The sequence below is a fragment of the Ranitomeya imitator genome, chromosome 5 (genome assembly GCF_032444005.1).
Source record: "Ranitomeya imitator isolate aRanImi1 chromosome 5, aRanImi1.pri, whole genome shotgun sequence".
NCBI lineage: Eukaryota > Metazoa > Chordata > Amphibia > Anura > Dendrobatidae > Ranitomeya > Ranitomeya imitator.
This window is the reverse complement of record NC_091286.1, coordinates 190,998,115-191,021,786: the sequence shown is the minus strand read 5'-3', so window position 1 is coordinate 191,021,786 and position 23,672 is coordinate 190,998,115. Positions and strand designations below refer to the sequence as shown.

The 23,672-nt window shown below is 45.8% G+C and overlaps 1 protein-coding gene across 2 annotated transcripts in view; it reads right to left on the bottom strand.

The window, feature by feature from the left end:
* Nucleotides 1–23,672, bottom strand: part of FMN2 (formin 2) — a 528,461-nt gene that overhangs the window by 445,487 nt on the left and 59,302 nt on the right. For both annotated transcript variants that reach the window (XM_069769445.1, XM_069769446.1), the window contains exons 2-3: nt 19,134–19,297; nt 361–490 (exon numbers count right to left, since the gene is read on the bottom strand). In XM_069769445.1, the coding sequence (XP_069625546.1) occupies nt 361–490; nt 19,134–19,297 (294 nt within the window). The remainder of the gene's footprint in view (nt 1–360; nt 491–19,133; nt 19,298–23,672) is intronic.

The window sequence follows — 23,672 nt, the reverse complement described above, 5'->3', positions numbered from 1 at the left end:
TAATTCCCCTCCTCCCACCATGCAGGGACGCTAACTTACTCACTGCCCCGGCCGCAGCAGCGTTACTCTTTAGCTCATCAGCGTACGTAAATGATTGAAGAAATCAAACTTGGAAATTGCCTCATTTTAAAAGCCCATTTAGACATGACAATAATGGGGGATTAAGCTTACGTACAAATTCTAGTTTGTGATTATTAGACCATCTTAAATATTGTTGAAAATGGCATGAAATTTATGGTTATTTTAGAAGCCCAAAGAAAGACCACAAAACACGTGTGAAGGTAGTCTATTTGAACTATGTAACTCTATTTTTACCAAATTAAACTGACTTTTATTTTAAAATAATAGACAAAATCTTACCAGTTTTTTTGTCTAACAAGTTGGATGATGGTGACCAAAGCTCTTGAATTCTTTGAGGAAAGCATTCTTCTAGAGAGTTCACTGAATGAGTAGGTTGATTAACTGCAGCCCATGTCTGTAACTGACTTTGCTGTTCAAAAGAAAATTCAAGATTTAGATTTACATAATTTTTCAATAATAACTATATAGGTGCAACATCAAACTTGCCAAATATTATCATGTACAGCGTCAATACTTGCGTATTACATTGAAACATTTTTTCTTTTAAATAAAAGAATATTGAATGCAATACTGGCAATATTCATTTACTTCTTGAGTGCAACTAATTGAAAAACACTCACTTGCCTGGGGTAAGTATAACTCATAGGCCGGAATCACACTAGACCGTAATACGGACGAGTGCTATGCAATAAAAAAATCGCATAGCACTCGGACCAATGTTAATCTGTGGGTCAGCTCCTACCATCAGTTGTTTTCTCGGCCGTATTATACGTGCAATAGAAATTGGCAGTCTACAGGTGCCGGGCTTCTTGGACCTTTCCCGGCGCCTGCGCACTGCAGTACTTTGCTCTGCCCTCAAAAGGGCAGATAAAGTACGCCTATGCAGGAGCCACGACAGGAAGCAAGGAAAAGGACATCATCGCATGAAGATGGGAGGCACCGGACTTGGACCGCGAAGCCCATCAGACCTGACCGCACTTGACCTGGGTGAGTATCGTCTAACTTGTTTTTCTTATCATTCAGGTTACATCGGGGGCTTATTCTACAGCATTATAGAATTCTGTAAATAAGCCCCTGATGGCGGTGGCCGAAACTTATATACGAAAAAGTAGGTGACAGATTCCCTTTAAAAGTTCATGTGGGTTTATTTGCTCAATAAACCCAGAAGCACCAACAAAAGGTAAACAGCCTTTAGAGCAGGCAAAAACAAAGCAAGAATGTCCATAACAGGGCTCTGCTCCGCCAGGCCTGTGGGCACAAAGGCTGAGTAATGTCCAGCACGCAGGCTCGGTCTGGAGCCACACACACAGGAGTCCTTCTCCCTCCCAACACACAGACCATGTGCCAAACAACAGCCTCAATTATGTAGGCTGTAACCACACCCACAGGTGAGGAATGTGGGTAGCCAGACCCGCACTCTTTTTCCCTTGCATCACAGTCTGAATGGGAGTCACCACTACTCACCCTGTCACCCTGGAACAACCAATCTCCATCTAAACAGGTGTTGGACCCACACTTTTCCCCGATCACCCCTAACTCTGGGACATTGACCTTAGGGCAGAGGCGTAGCTAGAGCTTTTGCCGCCCGGGGCTGTTCCCGAGTTTGGCGCCCCCCCACCACCCCCGCCGGCTCAATACACACAAAGGTTACCAAGAATAGTTTTCCTGTTTTGTAGAACTTAAACTGGGCCTAATGGTGTCACCCCCACATGCCAAACCTGTGACTTTTCTTAATGACAATGAATGATATGGTTGCCCATAATCATCACTGTGTCATAACATCACAGGTGCACTCCATCGGTCTAACCGCTTAGGTGCAGCGGACCATGTATGTTGCAGCATCTGACAGGTTGAATGACTGGTGATGGGGGGGCGCCTTTTGCGCTTATACCACCTGTGTGCTGTGCATATGCTATGCACAATACGCTAAATGTATAGGTGCCAGGGGGGGTAAATCCCCAATTGTTATGCAAATTTTACCTGACCGCGCTCCTGCTCTCTCCACGCAGCTCGCACTCGCCGGCGACTGACAATGACGTCAGACGCCGGCGACATGCACGCTGGGACTGACGTCAGCTGCCAGCCTCAGATTGGCGGGCCCACACGTCAATAGCGTTAAACAGCTGCAGCCAGGGTCGGACTGGGGTGTCTGGGGCCCACCAGAGGAATGGACACTAGGGGCCCACCCTACAGCTATGTGCAAATATCTGTCATTATAGTGGAGCATCGGCTGTAAAACACCGGCGGCTGCTGCACATCTACCGTGTGCCCCAATAACTGGGATGTACAATTACGGTAGTTTACATTAATGGGGTTCTTGGTTAAAACAAGTTATCACTGATCCATGGGCTCCACAGGATAGGTGATCGCTTAGATCCAACCATTAGAAATTGCACAGATCGGAAGAATGGGGAAGTTTTATCCCTGACAGGACACTTTTATCACTATTTTAAAATGCAGCGGCAGGTGGGATTTCTGACCGCAACTCCATTCATTCTCTTTGGGGCTTCCAGAAAAAAACAAGTGCAGCCACTGAGGGAATGAATGGATCAGTGATCTAGTCGGACATGCCACTCCAGTCTAATGGGGATAAAAAGTTCCACATTTTGCTGAATGGGTCCAAGCAGTCAGACCCCCACCAATCAATACGTTATCACTTATCCTGTGGAGAGGTGATTACTTTTTTCCACAGGAAACCCCCTGTAAGTGCATCTCCGCCGCTATGTACAAAGCATTAAAACTAATGGAAATAAAGAATCTTCGCCTAATTAATACCAGAGAGAACAAATGACCGCCATACACAACACAATCCACTATACCAAGACCAAAAATATCACATACAGGAAGAAACACCACCACACCATGACCAGACCACATAGTGACCGAATAATACTATATACATGGGACAAATACCGCCACACCATGAACAGATCACATATTACCACCACTTGGTGACCAAATAGCACATACAAGGGACAAATACCACAACACCATTTCCAAACCACATATTACCACCACATAGTGACTGAATACTACAATACTGATCAGTAATAAAAAAAAACAACACAATACTATCACCATAAGTGCCAGTATTCACAGGAGATCTGTACTTAGTATGCAGTGTCTGTGTAGAGGTAATACAGAGATCACTGGTGGTATTATACACAGGAGCTCTGTATATAATGTACTAGATTGTGGCCCGATTCTAACGCATCGGGTATTCTAGAATATGCATGTCCCCGTAGTATATGGACAATGATGATTCCAGAATTTGCGGAAGACTGTGCCCGTCGCTGATTGGTCGAGGCAACCTTTATGACATCATCATCACCATGGCAACCATTATGACATCTACGTCAATACTGTGCCCGTCGCTGAATCAGAAATGTGGGATTTCTACGTCCTTTATGACATCATCGTCGCTGTGCCCGTTGCTGATTGGTCGAGGCCTGGCGGCCTCGACCAATCAAAGACGCAGGATTTCTACGTCGATACTGTGCCCGTTGCTGATTGGTCGAGGCCTGGCGGCCTCGACCAATCAGAGACGCGGGATTTCCAGGATAGACAGACAGACGGAAAAACCCGTAGACAATTATATATATAGATAGGTAATACAGTGATCACTGGTGACATTGTACACAGGACCGCTGTATATAGTATACAGTGTATAGTGTCAGTGTATAGGTAACACTGACTCACCAGTGACATCTCTAGGTGAAGTCCTTCATCTTTCATCCAGCACAGACCGCCATCATTTCTTCCAGCCAGGACTCGTTTCTGCAGGAAATAACACAGTTATCTCGAGCTCCGCTTGCAGAACACATTACTTAATTTTTAACAACTTCTACATTACACCACATGAAGAAAAAAAGGTGATATAGTGTCACTCTGCACAGTAACAGGACCGCCCCCCCATTTAAAACAGTATACTCAAAAAATAAAATAAATACATCACTGCAGTAATAATATCCCTTAATTAGCCCCTATGGTAATACTATTCCCCATCCTGGCCCCGTTTATCTCATTCCTGGCTCCAGCCATATGTTCTCGCATCCTGCCCTCATGAGTATCCATTCTACCCCATATGATCTCCCCATCCTGCCCCATCAGTCTCCATTGTATCCATCCTGCCCTATGATCCAATCCTGCCCCATGTCTTTCATTCTGCCCCGTGTCTCCAATTATGCCCCGTATCTACATTCTGCCCATGCCTCAAGTCCTGCCCCCAGTGTGTCCAGCAATCTTCCCCAGTGTGTCCAGCATATTACCCCTAGTGTGTCCAGCATATTACCCCCAGTGTGTCCAGCAACCTGTCCCAGTATGTCCAGCATATTGCCCCAGTGTCCAGCAATCTGCCCCAGTGTGTCCAGCATTGCCCCCAGACAGTGTGTCCAGCAATCTGCCCCAGTATGTCAAGCACATTGCCCCAGTGTGTCCAGTATTGCCCCTGGACAGTGTGTCCAGCAATCTGCCCCAGTGTGTCCAGCATATTACCCCCAGTGTGTCCAGCATATTACCCCCAGTGTGTCCAGCAATCTGCCCCAGTGTCCAGCATTGTCCCTGTGTGTCCAGCAATCAGCACCAGTGTTCAGCATTGCCCCAGTGTCCAGCATTGCCCCAGTGTGTCCAGCAATCTGCCCCAGGGTGTCCAGCATTGCCCCAGGTGTGTCCAGCAATCTGCCCCAGTGTCCAGCATTGCCCCAGTGTGTCCAGCAATCTGCCCCAGGGTCTCCAGCATTGCCCCAGTGTGTTCAGCATTGCCCCCAGTGTGTCCAGCAATCTGCCCCAGTGTCCAGCATTGCCCCAGTGTGTCCAGCAATCTGCCCCAGTGTCCAGCATTGCACCAGTGTGTCCAGAAATCTGCCCCAGGGTCTCCAGCATTGCCCTACTGTGTCCAGCATTGCCCCAGTGTGTCCAGCAATCTGCCCCAGTGTGCCCAGCAATCTGCCCCAGTGTGCCCAGCATTGCCCCAATGTGTCCAGCATTGCCCCCAGTGTGTCCAGCAATCTGTCCCAGTGTCCAGCATTGCCCCAGCGTGTCCAGCAATCTGCCCCAGTGTGCCAAGCATTGCCCCAGTGTGTCCAGCATTGCCCCCAGTGTGTCCAGCAATCTGCCCCAGTGTCCAGCATTGCCCCAGCGTGTCCAGCAATCTGTCCCAGTGTCCAGCATTGCCCCAGTGTCCAGAAATCTGCCCCAAGGTCTCCAGCATTGCCCCAGTATGTTGTGAATTCTGTGGTCAAGCTCCCTCCTGTGCTCATGAGTGGTACTTCAGCTGGTTCTGTCTATGAGCTTCCGCTGGTGGATGTGAGTGGGGCTGCGGCTTCTGAGTTTCCTTCCTCAGGTGACGAGGTTAAGTCGTTAGGTGCTGCTCTATTTAACTTCACCTAGTTCTTTGTTCCTGGCCTCCAGTCAATGTTCCAGTATTGGTCTGGCTCTCTCCTGGATCGTTCTTGTGGCCTGTCTGCCCTGCATAAGCTAAGTTCTGCTTGTGTTACTTTTGTTTGCTATATTTTCTGTCCAGCTTGCTATATTGGTTTTTCTTGCTTGCTGGAAGCTCTGAGACGCAGAGGGAGCACCTCCGTACCGTTAGTCGGTGCGGAGGGTCTTTTTGCCCCTCTGCGTGGTTGTTTGTAGGTTTTTGTGTTGACCACGAAGCTATCTTTCCTATCCTCGGTCTATTCAGTAAGTCGGGCCTCACTTTGCTAAATCTATTTCATCTCTGTGTTTGTATTTTCATCTTAACTCACAGTCATTATATGTGGGGGGCTGCCTTTTCCTTTGGGGAATTTCTCTGAGGCAAGGTAGGCTTATTTTTCTATCTTCAGGGCTAGTTAGTTTCTCAGGCTGTGCCGAGTTGCATAGGGAGCGTTAGGCGCAATCCACGGCTACCTCTAGTGTGGTATGATAGAATTAGGGATTGCGGTCAGCAGAGTTCCCACGTCTCAGAGCTCGTCCTATGTTAGTAACTATCAGGTCACTTTGTGTGCTCTTAACCACTAGGTCCATTGTGGTTCTGAATCACCTGTTCATAACACAGTATGTCCAGCATTGCCCCCAGTGTGTCCAGCAATCTGCCCCAGTGTGCCCAGCAATCTGCCCCAGTGTGCCCAGCATTGCCCCAATGTGTCCAGCATTGCCCCCAGTGTGTCCAGCAATCTGCCCCAGTGTCCAGCATTGCCCCAGCGTGTCCAGCAATCTGCCCCAGTGTGCCCAGCATTGCCCCAGTGTGTCCAGCATTGCCCCCAGTGTGTCCAGCAATCTGCCCCAGTGTCCAGCATTGCCCCAGCATGTCCAGCAATCTGCCCCAGTGTCCAGCATTGCCCCAGTGTCCAGAAATCTGCCCCAACGTCTCCAGCATTGCCCCAGTATGTCCAGCATTGCCCCCAGTGTGTCCAGCAATCTGCCCCAGTGTGCCCAGCAATCTGCCCCAGGGTCTCCAGCATTGCCCCAGTGTCCAGCATTGCCCTAGCGTGTCCAGCAATCTGCCCCAGTGTCCAGCATTGCCCCAGTGTCCAGAAATCTGCCTCAGGGTCTCCAGCATTGCCCCAGTATGTCCAGAAATCTGCCCCAGTGTGTCCAGAAATCTGCCCTAAGGTCTCCATCATTGCCCCAGTGTGTCCAGAAATCTGCCCCAATGTCCAGTATTACCCCAGCGTGTCCAGCAATCTGCCCTAGTGTCTAGCATTGCCCCAGTGTCCAGAAATCTGCCCCAGGGTCTCCAGCATTGCCCCAGTATGTCCAGAAATCTGCCCCAGTGTGTCAAGAAATCTGCCCCAGGGTCTCCAGCATTGCCCCAGTATGTCCAGAAATCTGCCCCAGTGTGTCCAGAAATCTGCCCCAGGGCCTCCAGCATTGCCCCAGTGTGTCCAGAAATCTGCCCCAATGTGTCCAGAAATCTGCCCCAGGATCTCCAGCATTGCCCCCAGACAGACAGAGTCAGACATAAAGAAAAAATAAAAGTAAAATCCTCACCTCTCCCGTTCCCAGCGCAGGTCCGCTGTACTCAGCATCTCTCCGGCTCTGCAACGCTCAGGACAGAGAGGCTGAGCGCGCAGTGATGACGTCATCGCACCCTCTGCCCTGAGATGTCGCAGAGTCAGAGGGCGCTGAAGACGCTGCAGCTACCGCGCAGCCGCAGAAACCAGGAGAGGTGAGTATTAGAAGAAGGGGGGCCTGTTATGAATAGGTAATTCAGAACCACAATGGACCTTGAAGTTCAGAGCACACAAAGTGACCTGACAATAACCAAAAAACATAGGACGAGCTCTGAGACGTGGAAACTCTGCTGATCGCAATTCCTAATCCTATCCAACCACACTAGAGGCAGCCGAGGATTGCGCATAACGCTCCCTATGCAACTCGGCACAGCCTGAGAAACTAACTAGCCCTGAAGATAGAAAAATAAGCCTACCTTGCCTCAGAGAAATACCCCAAAGGAAAAGGCAGCCCCCCACATATAATGACTGTGAGTTAAGATGAAATTACAAACGCAGAGATGAAATAAATTTAGCAAAGTGAGGCCCAACTTACTGAACAGACCGAGGATAGGAAAGATTGCTTTGCGGTCAACACAAAACCCTACAAACAACCACGCAGAGGGGGCAAAAAGACCCTCCGCACCGACTAACGGTACGGAGGTGCTCCCTCTGCGTCCCAGAGCTTCCAGCAAGCAAGAAAAACCAATATAGCAAGCTGGACAGAAAAAACAGCAAACAAAAACAACACAAGCAAAACTTAGCTTCTGCAGGATAGAAAGGCCACAGGAACGATCCAGGAGGAAGCAAGACCAATACTAGAACATTGACTGGAGGCCAGGATCAAAGCACTAGGTGGAGTTAAATAGAGCAGCACCTAACGACTTAACCTCACCACCTGAGGAAGGAAACTCAGAAGCCGCAGTACCACTCACATCCACCAACGGAAGCCCATAGACAGAATCAGCCGAAGTACCACTTGTGACCACAGGAGGGAGCTCGACCACAGAATTCACAACAGTAACCCCCCCTTGAGGAGGGGTCACCGAACCCTAACCAGAGCCCCCAGGCCGACCAGGATGAGCCATATGAAAGGCACGAACAAGATCGGCAGCATGGACATCAGAGGCAAAGACCCAGGAATTATCTTCCTGACCATAACCCTTCCACTTAACCAGATACTGGAGTTTCCGTCTCGAAACACGAGAATCCAAAATCTTCTCCACTATATACTCCAACTCCCCCTCCACCAAAACCGGGGCAGGAGGATCAACAGATGGAACCATAGGTGCCACGTATCTCCACAACAATGACCTATGGAATACGTTATGGATGGAAAAAGAATCTGGAAGGGTCAAATGAAAAGACACAGGATTAAGAACCTCAGAAATCCTATACGGACCAATGAAACGAGGCTTAAACTTAGGAGAGGAAACCTTCATAGGAATATAACGAGATGACAACCAAACCAAATCCCCAACACGAAGTCGGGGACCCACACAACGTCTGCGATTAGCGAAACGTTGAGCCTTCTCCTGGGACAAGGTCAAATTGTCCACTACATGAGTCCAAATCTGCTGCAACCTGTCCATCACAGTATCCACACCAGGACAGTCCGAAGACTCAACCTGCCCTGAAGAGAAACGAGGATGGAAACCAGAATTGCAGAAAAACGGCGAAACCAAGGTAGCCGAGCTGGCCCGATTATTAAGGGCGAACTCAGCCAACGGCAAAAAGGACACCCAATCATCCTGATCAGCAGAAATAAAGCATCTCAGATATGTTTCCAAGGTCTGATTGGTTCGTTCAGTCTGGCCATTTGTCTGAGGATGGAAAGCCGAGGAAAAAGACAAATCAATGCCCATCCTAGCACAAAAGGCTCGCCAAAACCTCGAAACAAACTGGGAACCTCTGTCAGAAACGATGTTCTCTGGAATGCCATGTAAACGAACCACATGCTGGAAGAACAATGGCACCAAATCAGAGGAGGAAGGTAATTTAGACAAGGGTACCAAATGGATCATCTTAGAGAAGCGATCACAAACCACCCAAATGGCAGACATTTTTTGAGAGACGGGGAGATCCGAAATAAAATCCATAGAGATATGTGTCCAAGGCCTCTTCGGGACCGGCAAGGGCAAAAGCAACCCACTGGCACGAGAACAGCAGGGCTTAGCCCGAGCACAAATCCCACAGGACTGCACAAAAGAACGCACATCCCGCGACAGAGACGGCCACCAAAAGGATCTAGCCACTAAATCTCTGGTACCAAAGATTCCAGAATGACCAGCCAACACCGAACAATGAACCTCAGAGATAACTTTATTCGTCCACCTATCAGGGACAAACAGTTTCTCGCTGGGCAACGATCAGGTTTATTAGCCTGAAATTTTTGCAGCACCCGCCGCAAATCAGGGGAGATGGCAGACACAATTACTCCCTCTTTGAGAATACCCGCCGGCTCAGACAAACCCGGAGAGTCGGGCACAAAACTCCTAGACAGGGCATCCGCCTTCACATTTTTAGAGCCCGGAAGGTACGAAACCACAAAGTCAAAACGGGAGAAAAACAGCGACCAACGAGCCTGTCTAGGATTCAACCGTTTGGCAGACTCGAGATAAGTCAAGTTCTTGTGATCAGTCAAGACCACCACGCGATGCTTAGATCCTTCAAGCCAATGACGCCACTCCTCGAATGCCCACTTCATGGCCAGCAACTCTCGATTGCCAACATCATAATCTCGCTCAGCAGGCGAAAACTTCCTGGAAAAGAAGGCGCATGGCTTCATCACCGAGCAATCAGAACCTCTTTGTGACAAAACAGCCCCTGCTCCAATTTCAGAAGCATCAACCTCGACCTGGAACGGAAGCGAAACATCTGGTTGACACAACACAGGGGCAGAAGAAAAACGACGCTTTAACTCTTGAAAAGCTTCCACAGCAGCAGAAGACCAATTGACCACATCAGCACCCTTCTTGGTCAAATCGGTCAATGGTTTAGCAATACTAGAAAAATTACAGATGAAGCGACGATAAAAATTAGCAAAGCCCAGGAACTTTTGCAGACTCTTCAGAGATGTCGGCTGAGTCCAATCATAAATGGCCTGGACCTTAACAGGGTCCATCTCGATAGTAGAAGGGGAAAAAATGAACCCCAAAAATGAAACCTTCTGAACACCAAAGAGACACTTTGATCCCTTTACAAACAAAGAATTAGCACGCAAGACCTGGAACACCATTCTGACCTGCTTCACATGAGACTCCCAATCATCCGAGAAGACCAAAATATCATCCAAGTATACAATCAGGAATTTATCCAGGTACTCTCGGAAGATGTCATGCATAAAGGACTGAAATACTGATGGAGCATTGGCAAGTCCGAATGGCATAACTAGGTACTCAAAATGGCCCTCGGGCGTATTAAATGCAGTTTTCCATTCATCGCCCCGTTTAATACGCACAAGATTATATGCACCACGAAGATCTATCTTGGTGAACCAACTAGCCCCCTTAATCCGAGCAAACAAATCAGATAGCAGCGGCAAGGGGTACTGAAATTTGACCGTGATTTTATTTAGAAGGTGGTAATCAATACAAGGTCTCAGCGAACCATCCTTCTTGGCCACAAAAAGAACCCTGCTCCCAATGGCGATGACGACGGGCGAATATGACCCTTCTCCAAGGATTCTTTTACGTAACTCCGCATAGCGGCGTGCTCAGGTACAGATAAATTAAACAGTTGACCCTTAGGAAACTTACTACCAGGAATCAAATCGATAGCACAATCACAATCCCTATGCGGAGGTAGGGCATTGGACTTAGGCTCATCGAATACATCCCGGTAATCAGACAAGAACTCTGGGACCTCAGAAGGGGTGGATGATGAGATAGACAGAAATGGAACATCACCATGTACCCCCTGACAACCCCAGCTGGACACAGACATTGATTTCCAATCTAATACTGGGTTATGGGCTTGTAGCCATGGCAACCCCAACACGACCACATCATGCAGATTATGCAACACCAGAAAGCGAATATCCTCCTGGTGCGCAGGAGCCATGCACATGGTCAGCTGGTCCAATACTGAGGCTTATTCTTGGCCAAAAGCGTAGCATCAATTCCTCTCAATGGAATAAGACACTGCAAGGGCTCCAAGACAAACCCACAGCGCCTAGCAAACTCCAAGTCCATCAAATTCAGGGCAGCGCCTGAATCCACAAATGCCATGACAGAATAGGAAGACAAAGAGCAGATCAAAGTAACGGACAAAAGAAATTTCGACTGTACCGTACCAATGGTGGCAGACTTAGCGAACCACTTAGTGCGCTTAGGACAATCGGAGATAGCATGAGTGGAATCACCACAGTAGAAACACAGCCCATTCTGACGTCGGTTTTCTTGCCTTTCAGCTCTGGTCAAAGTCCTATCGCACTGCATAGGCTCAGGTTTATGGTCAGATAATACCGCCAAATGGTGCACAGATTTACGCTCACGCAAGCGTCGACCGATCTGAATGGCCAAAGACATAGACTCATTCAGACCAGCAGGCATAGGAAATCCCACCATGACATCCTTAAGGGCTTCAGAGAGACCCTTTCTGAAAATAGCTGCCAGCGCACATTCATTCCATTGAGTGAGCACGGACCACTTTCTAAACTTCTGACAATAAATCTCTATCTCATCCTGACCCTGACACAGAGTCAGCAAATTTTTCTCTGCCTGATCCACTGAATTAGGTTCATCATACAGTAATCCGAGCGCCAGAAAAAACGCATCAATATTACATAATGCAGGATCTCCTGGCACAAGGGAAAATGCCCAGTCTTGAGGGTCGCCACGTAATAAAGAAATAATGATCTTAACTTGTTGAACTGGGTCACCAGAGGAGCGAGGTTTCAAAGCCAGAAACAGTTTGCAATTATTTTTGAAACTCAGAAATTTAGCTCTATCTCCAGAAAACAAATCAGGAATAGGAATTCTTGGTTCTAACATAGAATTCTGAGCCACAAAGTCTTGAATATTTTGTACTCTTGCAGTGAGATGATCCACACATGAAGACAGACCTTTAATGTCCATCACTACACCTGTGTCCTGAACCACCCAAATGTCTAGGGGAAAAAAAAGGCAAAACACAGTGCAAAGAAAAAAAAATGGTCTCAGAACTTCTTTTTTCCCTCTATTGAGAAGCATTAGTACTTTGGGCCTCCAGTACTGTTATGAATAGGTAATTCAGAACCACAATGGACCTTGAAGTTCAGAGCACACAAAGTGACCTGACAATAACCAAAAAACATAGGACGAGCTCTGAGACGTGGAAACTCTGCTGACCGCAATTCCTAATCCTATCCAACCACACTAGAGGCAGCCGTGGATTGCGCCTAACGCTCCCTATGCAACTCGGCACAGCCTGAGAAACTAACTAGCCCTGAAGATAGAAAAATAAGCCTACCTTGCCTCAGAGAAATACCCCAAAGGAAAAGGCAGCCCCCCACATATAATGACTGTGAGTTAAGATGAAATTACAAACGCAGAGATGAAATAGATTTAGCAAAGTGAGGCCCAACTTACTGAACAGACCGAGGATAGGAAAGATTGCTTTGCGGTCAACACAAAACCCTACAAACAACCACGCAGAGGGGGCAAAAAGACCCTCCGCACCGACTAACGGTACGGAGGTGCTCCCTCTTCGTCCCAGAGCTTCCAGCAAGCAAGAAAAACCAATATAGCAAGCTGGACAGAAAAAACAGCAAACAAAAACAACACAAGCAAAACTTAGCTTCTGCAGGATAGAAAGGCCACAGGAACGATCCAGGAGGAAGCAAGACCAATACTAGAACATTGACTGGAGGCCAGGATCAAAGCACTAGGTGGAGTTAAATAGAGCAGCACCTAACGACTTAACCTCATCACCTGAGGAAGGAAACTCAGAAGCCGCAGTACCACTCACATCCACCAACGGAAGCCCATAGACAGAATCAGCCGAAGTACCACTTGTGACCACAGGAGGGAGCTCGACCACAGAATTCACAACAGGGGCCCAATGCCAGCGCTGGCACCGGGGGGGGGCCTGGTCGTGGCGGCGGTCGGCACCGCCCGAAGATTTAAAGGGCCTGCGTCTCATTGTGCCACCCGGGGCGACCCGCACCCCCCCACACCACCCTTCCTACGCCACTGCCTTAGGGGGTGCTACCTCCTCCTCTTTATGCATCTCACCACCAGGAACCCCTACAGCCACCTGCTGTGGTTGGCCTCCCTTAGGCCGAAGTCACACGACAGTAGAATACGGACGAGTGCTATGCGATAAAAAAAATCACATAGTACTCTGACCAGTATTCATCTATGGAGCTGCTTACATTACTGTTTTTTTGCTCGCTGTTTTCAACGTGTGAGCAAAATCACAGCATGCTGTGATTGTCACCGACACTCGGCCGAGTCTCGGCTCACTCGCACCCATGTAAGCCTATGGGTGTGAGTCAGACAACACACATCACTCGGATATCATCCGAGTGATGTGCGATATACGCAGACCTCAGCAATGGAGGAGATGGATAAATTCATTTCTCCACCTCCTCCGCAGCTGTGCTCCGATCCTCTCTGTGCGAGAGGCTCGGAGCACAAACGCATGACACTCAGCTCCAGCTTGCAGCAGTGCAGGAGCCGAGGGTCATCAGCATATCGCATCCAATGCTCTCACATCGGATGCCATACGCTAGTCTGACCCCAGCCTTAGGGTAATTCCAGCTCCCCCTGAGCAATCAGACACTCCCTTTTCCCCCAAGTCCCAAAACAATTCAAAGTCCTGAACGATTACAATAGGGTACGACAAGTCCAGGACTAAAGGGACCTCACGGCTGGTAATAACTGTGGGTGTCTCAATGATTACCCTGGACACCGGATAATCCCTAGGGACCCCATGGATGCAGTGGACATCCATCTTCCTTCCGGGAATCAGATAGACAGGGAGTGTGGCACTCACCAAGATCACCGAGCTCCCTGAGTCCAGAAGTCCAGTCACGCTCTCTCCATTGACTTATACAGAGCACCTCTGTGACATTTTATCAGATGTATAATTGACACTGGATACCAGACTCGCACTGTTCGAACACTGTCCCCAGCAACAGTCCTTCGTCGCATTCACTGCCACCCCTTTTTGGGCCACCACCCCTATTTAGGTCACCACCCCATTTTGGGACTGCACCCACATTTGAGTCACCACTCTTTTTTGGGATTCAACCCCCTGTTGGGTCACTGCCCCCTTTTTGGGCAACCATCCCTATTTGGGACACTGCCCCTTTTGGGACTCCACGCCGTCCTTGGGGTTCACACCGTGGACTCCCCACGGCCCACTCAGGCCCCTCATCGCATGTGCACAGCAGTATATCTGCCCCAACAGTTCCTCACAGCAAGGCTCCGCACTGTTCTGCAAGGCCCTGCCCAGCTCCACAAGGCTCTGCACGGCTCCACAAGGCTCTGCACAGCTCCACACAGTGAGGTTTCGCACTGCTCTACAAGGCTCTGCACAGCTCTGCACCTCTCTGCATGGCTCTGTACGGCTCCGCACTGCAGATTTCATGGACCCACCAATCCACAGAAAGCCACCTGGAGTTCGTGGACCTGCCGATCCACAGCAAGCCGCCCGGAGTTTGTGGACCCGCCGATGCACAGCAATCACCTGCTGTACTCCTCACAGGTACCTCCTGGACCAATGCCCGCATTCTCCACCAAATGTAGGGGTTGCATTCATTGAGGTGCCACAGGAGGAAAACAGGAGGCACGTTCCATTAAAAGTTCCTGTGGGTTTATTTGCCACATAAACCCAGAAGCACCAACAAAAGGGAAACAGCTTTTAGAGCAGGCAAAAACAAAGCAAGACTGTCCATAGCAGTACTCTGCTCTGCCAGGCCTGTGGATACACAGGCTGGGTAATGTCCAGCATACAGGCTCGGTCTGGAGCCACACACACAGGAGTCCTTCTCCCTCCCAACAGATAGACCATGTGCCAAACAACAGCCTCAATTATGTAGGCTGTAACCACACCCAGAGGTGAGGTACATGGGAAGCCAGACCCACCCATTTCTCATAGCTACCCACAACCCGGACCCAGGTGCACTGAATAACATCCTAGTGCTTACGTGCACTAAAGAAAAATAATCCGGGTTACATCACAGGGAGCAGCCTTTCCTGTGACACATACCTCCCATTGTATACTATACAAAAAAAGGTTGCACTCTATCGTGCCAAAACACGTCAAATATGAAATACATGAAATATGAATTGCAAACTTGCTTTTTGAACATTAGGAAAAAAATTTTTGGAGACGCTTAGCACAGAATTTGGCCAAATAGTGTAAGCCCATCAACCATTGTCAAGGTGGTCTCATTAAAAAACTGATGGGTACCTGACCTCCCTGTCCAAATGTGAACACTTACCGAAGGCTAATGTCTGCATGCTTGGGTGAATATGGACACCTCTCTCAGCAAAGCCTACATATGGGTTGGCCGGAACCAAGTGTGAATAGATGTAATTAAAAACCAGATGGTGAAGGGAGGAGTGCGCAGTCAATAAGCTAACATAGAAATGACAGACACCTCCCATTGATTACACGGCCATTAGCCTCTTTACGCTGTGCATACTGTACATAGTATACATAGTATATGTTTTTTATTTATTTATTTACTTTTTATAAATACATAAATGAAAAAATGCATAAAAATACAAGCCCACAGCTGCCCCAGAATTGGCACATCACATTAGAAATGCCAGTTCTGGCACTTTTCTTTCTCTTCCCTATTGCACTGGTGCAGCGTCAATCTGAGTATTACTTTTTGGGGATGATGTCAGTTGTGTATTGTCAGCTGGCATCAAGCCCAGGGATTAGTAATTAGAGATGGGCGAACACGAACATTAAAGTTCGGTGTCCTTAACGAACACTTACTTTTTGGGCATGGACACCAAACATGGACTTCACCAAGAAGTCTATGTTACTGTTCGGGTTCGGCCTCCGAACATCGGGTGTTTGTCACGCTGTCATGCACATTTGCTTCTGATTGGTGGTAAAATCATTACCGTCGGTCAGACAGCTGCAGTTCTCATGCTGTCAAATGAGCCCACAGTTGTGATCTCACATATAAAGTTTACCTCAGGTCACTGGCAGCGGCTGACAGGACTACTGCTCCCATCAGCCGACACTTGCTGTCACTAATAACAGCAAGAGCATGCGGCGGCTTATGGGAGTAATCATCAGTCGGCACCTATTCTCTAAATAAATAATTTTGTTTAAAAAACAGCGTGGTTCCCCTGTATTTTTGATAACCAGCCAGGCAAAATTCACAACTAGGGGCTGCAACATTTAGCTCTCAGCTTCAGCAAGGCTAGTTGTCAAGAATAAAGGGGACCCAACTCCAATTTTTTTAATTATTTAAATAAATAATTTTAAAAAAGGGTGTGAGGTCCCCCCTATTTTTGACAACCAACCAAGCTAAAGCTGACAGCTGAATGCTAGTATTCTCAGGCTGGTAATGGCCATGTATATTGGCCAAACCAGCCTAAAATAGCAGTCCGCAGCAGCACAGAAATGGCACATCACAGCTTTGCCTGACTCTTCCCACTTGCCCTGTAGCGGTGGCAAGTGGGGTTCATATTTGTTGGGTTAATGTCACCTTTGTATTGTCCGGTGATATCAAGCTCATGGCTTAGTAATGGAGAGGCGTCTATAAGACAATGATCCATTACTATTCCTGTGGTTGTATTGTAAATAAACACACAGCCAGTATAAAGTCTTTTATTTGAAATAAAACCAAACACACTTTTACTTTTTTACTTAAAAATAACAAACACAGTTAAACTAACGTAACACCCATTCCATTGAATCCCTCATCTCCTGTAATAAAACAAAACTAAAAAATAACAATATCCTTCACCTATCTGTCGTTCTGTCCCACACCATAATGCATGTCTGGGATAAACAGTTTTCAACCTTGACGGTGCCCGTCAAGACGTGACCGTCGTCCAGGCTGGGAATCACTGATGAATGAGCTGCTGTGAGTGCAGCGTCAGTGGCTAGCGGTGACGTCATTGAAGTTACCATCGGTCACTAAAGCTGAATTCCCAGCAAGACCCATGAACTGCTGTGACCTTGGTGAGATCACCGCTCTCACAGTGAGAAAATGCCTTATAGACACCTCTCCATTACAATGCTGTGCGCTTGAAGTCACCAGTCAATACAAAGGTGACAACAACCCCACAGATATTAACTCCACTTGCCACCACTACAGGGCAAGTGGAGAAAGCCGGGTAAAGTGTCAAAAATTGGGACATCTAATATATGTGCCTTTTCTTGGCATTTGAGGGCTACTATTTTTAGGATGGGGGGCCAATATCCATAGCCCCTTACCAGTCTGAGGATACTGGCCCCCAGCTGTCTGCTTTAGCTTGACTGGTTGTCAAATGTTGGGGGACCATTTTTTTCATTATTTATTTAAATAATTTAAAAAATGGCATGGGGACTCCTCTATTTTTTTCCTAAACCCTAACGCTGACAGCTGAGGGTTTAGGAATTTAGGAATTTGATTATCAGATGGGAGCAATGTGAATATCTGATTGACTATTGTACATAAATACTACCTGTGCTGCACTTTATATTAGGGGTAGTTTAGATATATAAGGGATAGCGAGGCACCATACCATTTAACATTAGGGTGCCAACCTCCACTGGTAGGTAGGGACTAATTTAGGGAGCATTAGGGTGTGATAGACTGCACTTATCTCCGGGTTAAGATAATATTGTGTTTATTGGAATACAATTGCTTTTTAATAGCTAATGTGTATTGGATGTACACCCACTAATATTTGATGGTAATGAGAGTTTATAAGGTTTTTAACTTAGTAACATTAAAAGTTAGATCTTAGGGGTCTATATTCTTCTCTGGATTGCAAGTTAAATTGGGCCCCACTCACTATACAATTGTTTTTTTTTTACCTATTGTATTTTATTGCAATGTTGTGGCGTAATAAATGTAATTTTGTCATTTTCATCTTTTTTCTTGTTATGCCATTTACCAGTCAGATTAATTTAATTTATACTTTGATAGATTGGATTTTTTTAATCATTTTATTTTTAATGGTGCAAAAGGGGGTGATTTGAACTTTCATATTTTTTATTTTTGTCATATTTTTAAAAACCTTGTTAAACTTTTTACTGTATTTGTTAGTTTCTTTAGGGGACTTGAAGATGTGATCATCTGATTGAATGTACTATACACCGCAGTGCTATTGTACTGCTACATATAGCTAAAATCATGGTCTCCTATGAATGATAAAAATACTGGCTTTCACATGAGAACCATCTTGATAACCACGGAGGTATTCAGCAAACCCCAGGCTGTCATGGTATCCCATCAGCGCCCTGCAATCACATCACAGATGCATGGAATAGCGTGCCCCCCCAACCGCGTGTGTCTAAAGCTGATGTCAGATTAACAGTCACATGATAACAGCTCCGCTCCAACCGCAGCTGTTAGAGGCAGATGATGGCTGAGTAATTCAGCTATCATCTGCTGGGAGAGATGCAGGCTCGGTTTGCAAGCTCACATCAAAGTCAGGGACATGACAGATGACGTAACTGTACGTCATATGTTGTGAAGAGGTTAGACCATACTAAGCTCTTGAGGCTGCAGGTAAAAGCCACAGAAAGAAATAATAAATTAAATCAGCATCATATGAACACAACCTAAGCAGTAAACATAATCCGATTCATCAAAGTGATTACGCCAGAATTCTGTCAAGAATTTCTTTAAAAAGTCACAACATTTTTGTTTCACTTGGAGTTGTGAAAAGATTTAGCAACTTTTAGCCTATTTTAGTTTCACCCAGCTCTGCCAAAATAAATGGATCTGACTGGGGTAAGAATTGAGGACAGGCGCACACGGAGATGTAGGGCACTTGTCGGATGTTCCTGATTCATTAAAAGGAGCTTCTGACTCAAACACGCTTCCTCATCAAGAATGGCGTGAACATCACAGGTCTTGATGAATCGGGTCCATAATTTGAAAATTAAGGCAAAGCTTCTATTACTTACTTGGATATTGGAGGGAATTTGCTCAGTGCTTTTGGTACACTGCTCTCGAAAGCAGTCACTAAAAGGAAGAAGCAGGCTCATAGACACAATTTCAGAGCAGAGTTTTTCGGCATCTTCAGCTGCATTCCTTTGCTGACTAAACAGTTTTTCCAGTAAGGTTTGTCCTGCATTAAAAATATAAATATTAATATAAATTAGTATATAAACTGAAGAACAGCTATACACATTCTAATATCATATATCTCCCTTTTTTTTTGCCTATTTTATTACTTGGTTGACTTTCACATGGCAGAATTTTGCATCAGATTTGTGAATTTCGTTTTAAAAAGTATTAAAAATTTGATTATTTTTTAGCTATTTTATAGAAAAAAAACTTTGACTTTTGTTTTAAGCCTATTATAAAGGTATATAGATATGTATCTGTGTCAAGTACAATATACATGTAAAGAAAAAGAAGAAAACTATATTTCTTTAGGCAGAAAAAAATCATTATTCTTAGCAAGGAAGACTGTGACTCACTGCTACAGTTTCCGCTTGTCATGCTACACTTTCTAAGTTTGAATCCTGAGACAGGCCTCTCTTCAAGGAAGTAATATAGAAAATGTTCAGCACAGCCGAAGGGAGGAGGTGCACGGTCATAGGTTCCCAAGCCTCAATGTGTAAATAACAAGTGACTGGCACACTCCGGACGTGTTGTGATGCAAAAATGGGGGTTTATTATACATACAGTAAACACAAACGTTTCGGTCGTAACTGGACCTTCGTCAGTGTGCTAGATTACTAGTATGTTGGAGGAGCCCCACAAGTTAGAACTAAGATGCATCGGAAGCCTGAAGCTATATAGAATTCAGGTTGTAGAAGCAGTACATAGACGCAGGGGAGTATGTCCCAGGTGGTGCTATCAGAGGAATCCCAGGTTGTAGGAGCAATTTGCTGATGCAGGGTAGTGTGTCACAGGTGACGCTATCCAGTAAATATGAAGCCACGCGGTGTCACCGCTGTTAAGGGCTAAGAGGGAAGTGCACGCTATCAGCCTGATGAATGGAGGGAGCACGCAGTGTCCAAATTGCTTCAGAAGTGCACAAAAGTGTGGCTGATGGCACTTTTATGCAATCCTAAAAAGACGGACACCGACGGATCGCAGGTCAGATGGTGTCCACAGTGCTTCCTTCTACCTCACTATAAGGAATTTTCCGCCAGAGGTTCTGTCTGAATCACGTATTTCAGAGATTTTCACAGGAAACCCTGGTGCAAGTGCTCAGCGCAGAGCGCAGAATAAATGTGCTTACTGTGATCTTTGGGAGGCAGAATGAAAAACTGAACAACAGGTGAAGAATTGGTTTTATTTATTTCCTCATGCGGTACAAGTGATTAGACTTTATTCTTCGGATCGGTGCGATTACAGTGATACCAGATTTATATTGGACTTTTATGTTTGGCTGCTGTCACACACTAAAAGATGCTTTTTATTGCAAAAAATAGTTTTTGCATCACCACATTATAATTTTTACATATTTTGGTTCACAGAATCATGTGAGGGTTTATTTTTATTTTTTGTGGGACGAGTTGATGCTTTTATTGGTACCATTTTCGGGTACATGACTTTTTTTTATCTCTTTCTATTCCAATTTTTGGGTGGCAGAATGAACAAAAACCAGCAATTCAGGAGTTTTTTTTACTTGGGGGGGGTTTATGCCGTTTCGTGTGTGGTAAAATTGATAATGCAGTTTTATTCTTAGGGTCAGTACGATTACAGCGATGCCTAGAATCATAGAATCATAGAATGGTAGAGTTGGAAGTGACCTCCTGGGTCATCTGGTCCAACTCCCTGCTCAAAGCAGGATTCACTAAATCATCCCAAACAGATGTCTGTCCAGCATCTGTTTGAAGACTTCCATGGAAGGAGAATTCACCACCTCTCGTGGCAGCCTGTTCCACTCATTGATCACCCTAACTGTCAAAAGGTTTTTTCTAATATCTAATCTGTGTTTCCTCCCATTCAGTTTCATCCCATTGCTTCTAGTCTTTCCTTGTGGAAATGAGAATAAAGATGATCCTTCTACAATGTGACAGCCCTTAAGATATCTGTAGACAGATATTAAGTCTCCTCTCAGTCTTCTTTTTTACAAGCTAAACATTCCCAAATCCTGTAACCATTCCTCGTAGGTCATGGTTTGCAGACCGGTCACCATTCTGGTCGCTCTTCTCTGAACTTACTCCAGTTTGTTGATGTCGTTTTTAAAATGTGGTGCCCAAAACTGGGCATAGTATTCCAGATGACGTGTGACCAAAGAGGAGTAGAGGGCAATAATGACTTCACGTGATCTAGACTGTATGCTTTTGTTGATACATCCCAGAATTGTATTTTCCTTTTTTGCTGCTGCATCACACTGTTGACTCATGTTCAGTTTATGATCTATTAGTATACCCAAGTCTTTTTCACATGTGCTATTGCTTAGCTCTATTCCTCATTTTCTGTATATGCTTTTTTCATTTTTATTGCCCAGATGTAGTACTTTGCATTTTTACTTGTTAAAAACCATTCTATTAGTTTCTGCCCACTGCTCCAGTTTATTTATATCTTTTTGAATCCTCTCTCTCTCTTTTCTATTATTAGCTATCCCTCCTAGCTTTGTGTCATCAGCAAATTTAATCAGTGTACCCTCAATTCCTTCATCTAAATCATTGATAAAGATGTTGAATAATACAGGGCCCAGGACAGAGCCCTGTTGTGCCCCACTTGAGACATTCTTCTAACCTCATTTATATCGTGTTTTTAAGTTTTGGCGCTTTTACATAATAATACTATTTTATAGAAAAAATAATTATTTTTGCATCACTTTATTCTGAGAGCTATAACTTTTTTTGCACTGATGGAGCTGTATGGTGGCTTGTTTTTTGTGGAACAAGATGATGTTTTCAACAGTACCATGTTTATTGATCTGTTTTTTTTATCGCGTTTTATTCCACTTTTTGTTCGGCGGTATGATGATAAAGCAGTGTTTTTTGCCTTGTTTTTATTAATATCTCCAATCCAAAGACAGAGGGGCTGTCATCCATCTGCCGGATCCTGGAATGCATTTAGGGGGTTAAATTGCCGGGAGTGGTGCGTGACCGTGTGTGCGAGTGATCGCAATGATGTAATAATCCATCCCTGGTCAAATAGGCCCAGAGCACAGGGAGGTATTATTATGACATATGTCAGAAAGGGGTTATTAGGATATGTAGATTGGCTGACCACATTTCCATACATATAAAATATTCTGTGCACATAGAACAGCATTGTTCTCATTATTGCTCTCAGTTGCACATCTTGTTTACGTAGAATGATGTGCTGCTAAGAACAATGATTTTTAAGCAAGCTTAAATATCATTTCACCTAATGAATAAGAGTTTTATTCAATTTTCAGGTAATTGGCAGTTAGATTAGGCTGATAATTGGAAACAATATTTTCTCATTACTGGGTAGTGTAAATAGACTCTACAAATTGCCAGTCCACGCTGATACAGTTAGATTCTGCGGCAGAGCATGGAGACACAATCTCCCTTAACCCGTGAGCCAGGGATGGGGGGGCCATGCCAGCGCCAGCACCAGGCCCCCTCGCCCTCAAGGTTATCTGTATCGGTTATGTCAAGCTGGGTTTAATTAAACTGATAGGACTTGATTTGGAAAGGCACACACCTGTCTATGTAAGACCTCACAGCTCACAGTGCATGTCAGACCAAATGAGAATCATGAGGTCAAAGGAACAGGCCAAGGAGCTCAGAGAAAGAATTGTGGGAAGATACAGATCTGGTTAAGGTTACAAAAGAATTTGTGCAGTATTCAAGGTTCCTAAGAGCACAGTGGCCTCCATAATCCTTAAATGGAAGCAGTTTGGGACCACCAGAAGTCTTGCTAGACCTGGCCATCCAGCCAAACTTAGGAATCGTGGTAGAAGAGCCTTGGCAAGAGAGGTAAAGACGAACCCCAAGATCACTGTGGCTGAGCTCCAGAGTGTTAGAATCTGTTTTGTTTTTTGACTATCCGCCATCTTGTTGTGGTTTTCTGACTGCTGGTCTTTTTCCCCTGGTGCTGGGTTGTCTTAGGTCAGGTGATTGTATCACCCTTTATTACCCAGCACCTGCCTCCCATTCCTTGCTGGACAACAGTGTTAATCCGCTAGGGTTCTGGATAGGTGCTTTGATAGCTTTCTGTGTTTTATATTGTTCAGTTCTGAGAGCTCTGGTTCTGCTATCCTTAGTTTCTGTTTTGAGTTGGTTTCTGCAGCTGTCTCTGTGTTTTCTATTAGGAGGTGACCTGTTTTTATACTCAGTCCTTAGATCTTTCAGGGACCTCCTTCCCCCTATATATAGGTCTTCTCTTGAGATTAACCTAGGATCATCGGTGGGTCTATTGGCAAGGAATGGGTCGCCCACTCCATCGTAGGGTATCAGCCTAGTCTCAGTGCAGGGTTAGTTACCCCCTTCTATTCTAGTTTTGTGCTGCAGTTCCGTAACAAGGAGATGCAGTAGGGAGATAGAAGAGTTCTACAAAGT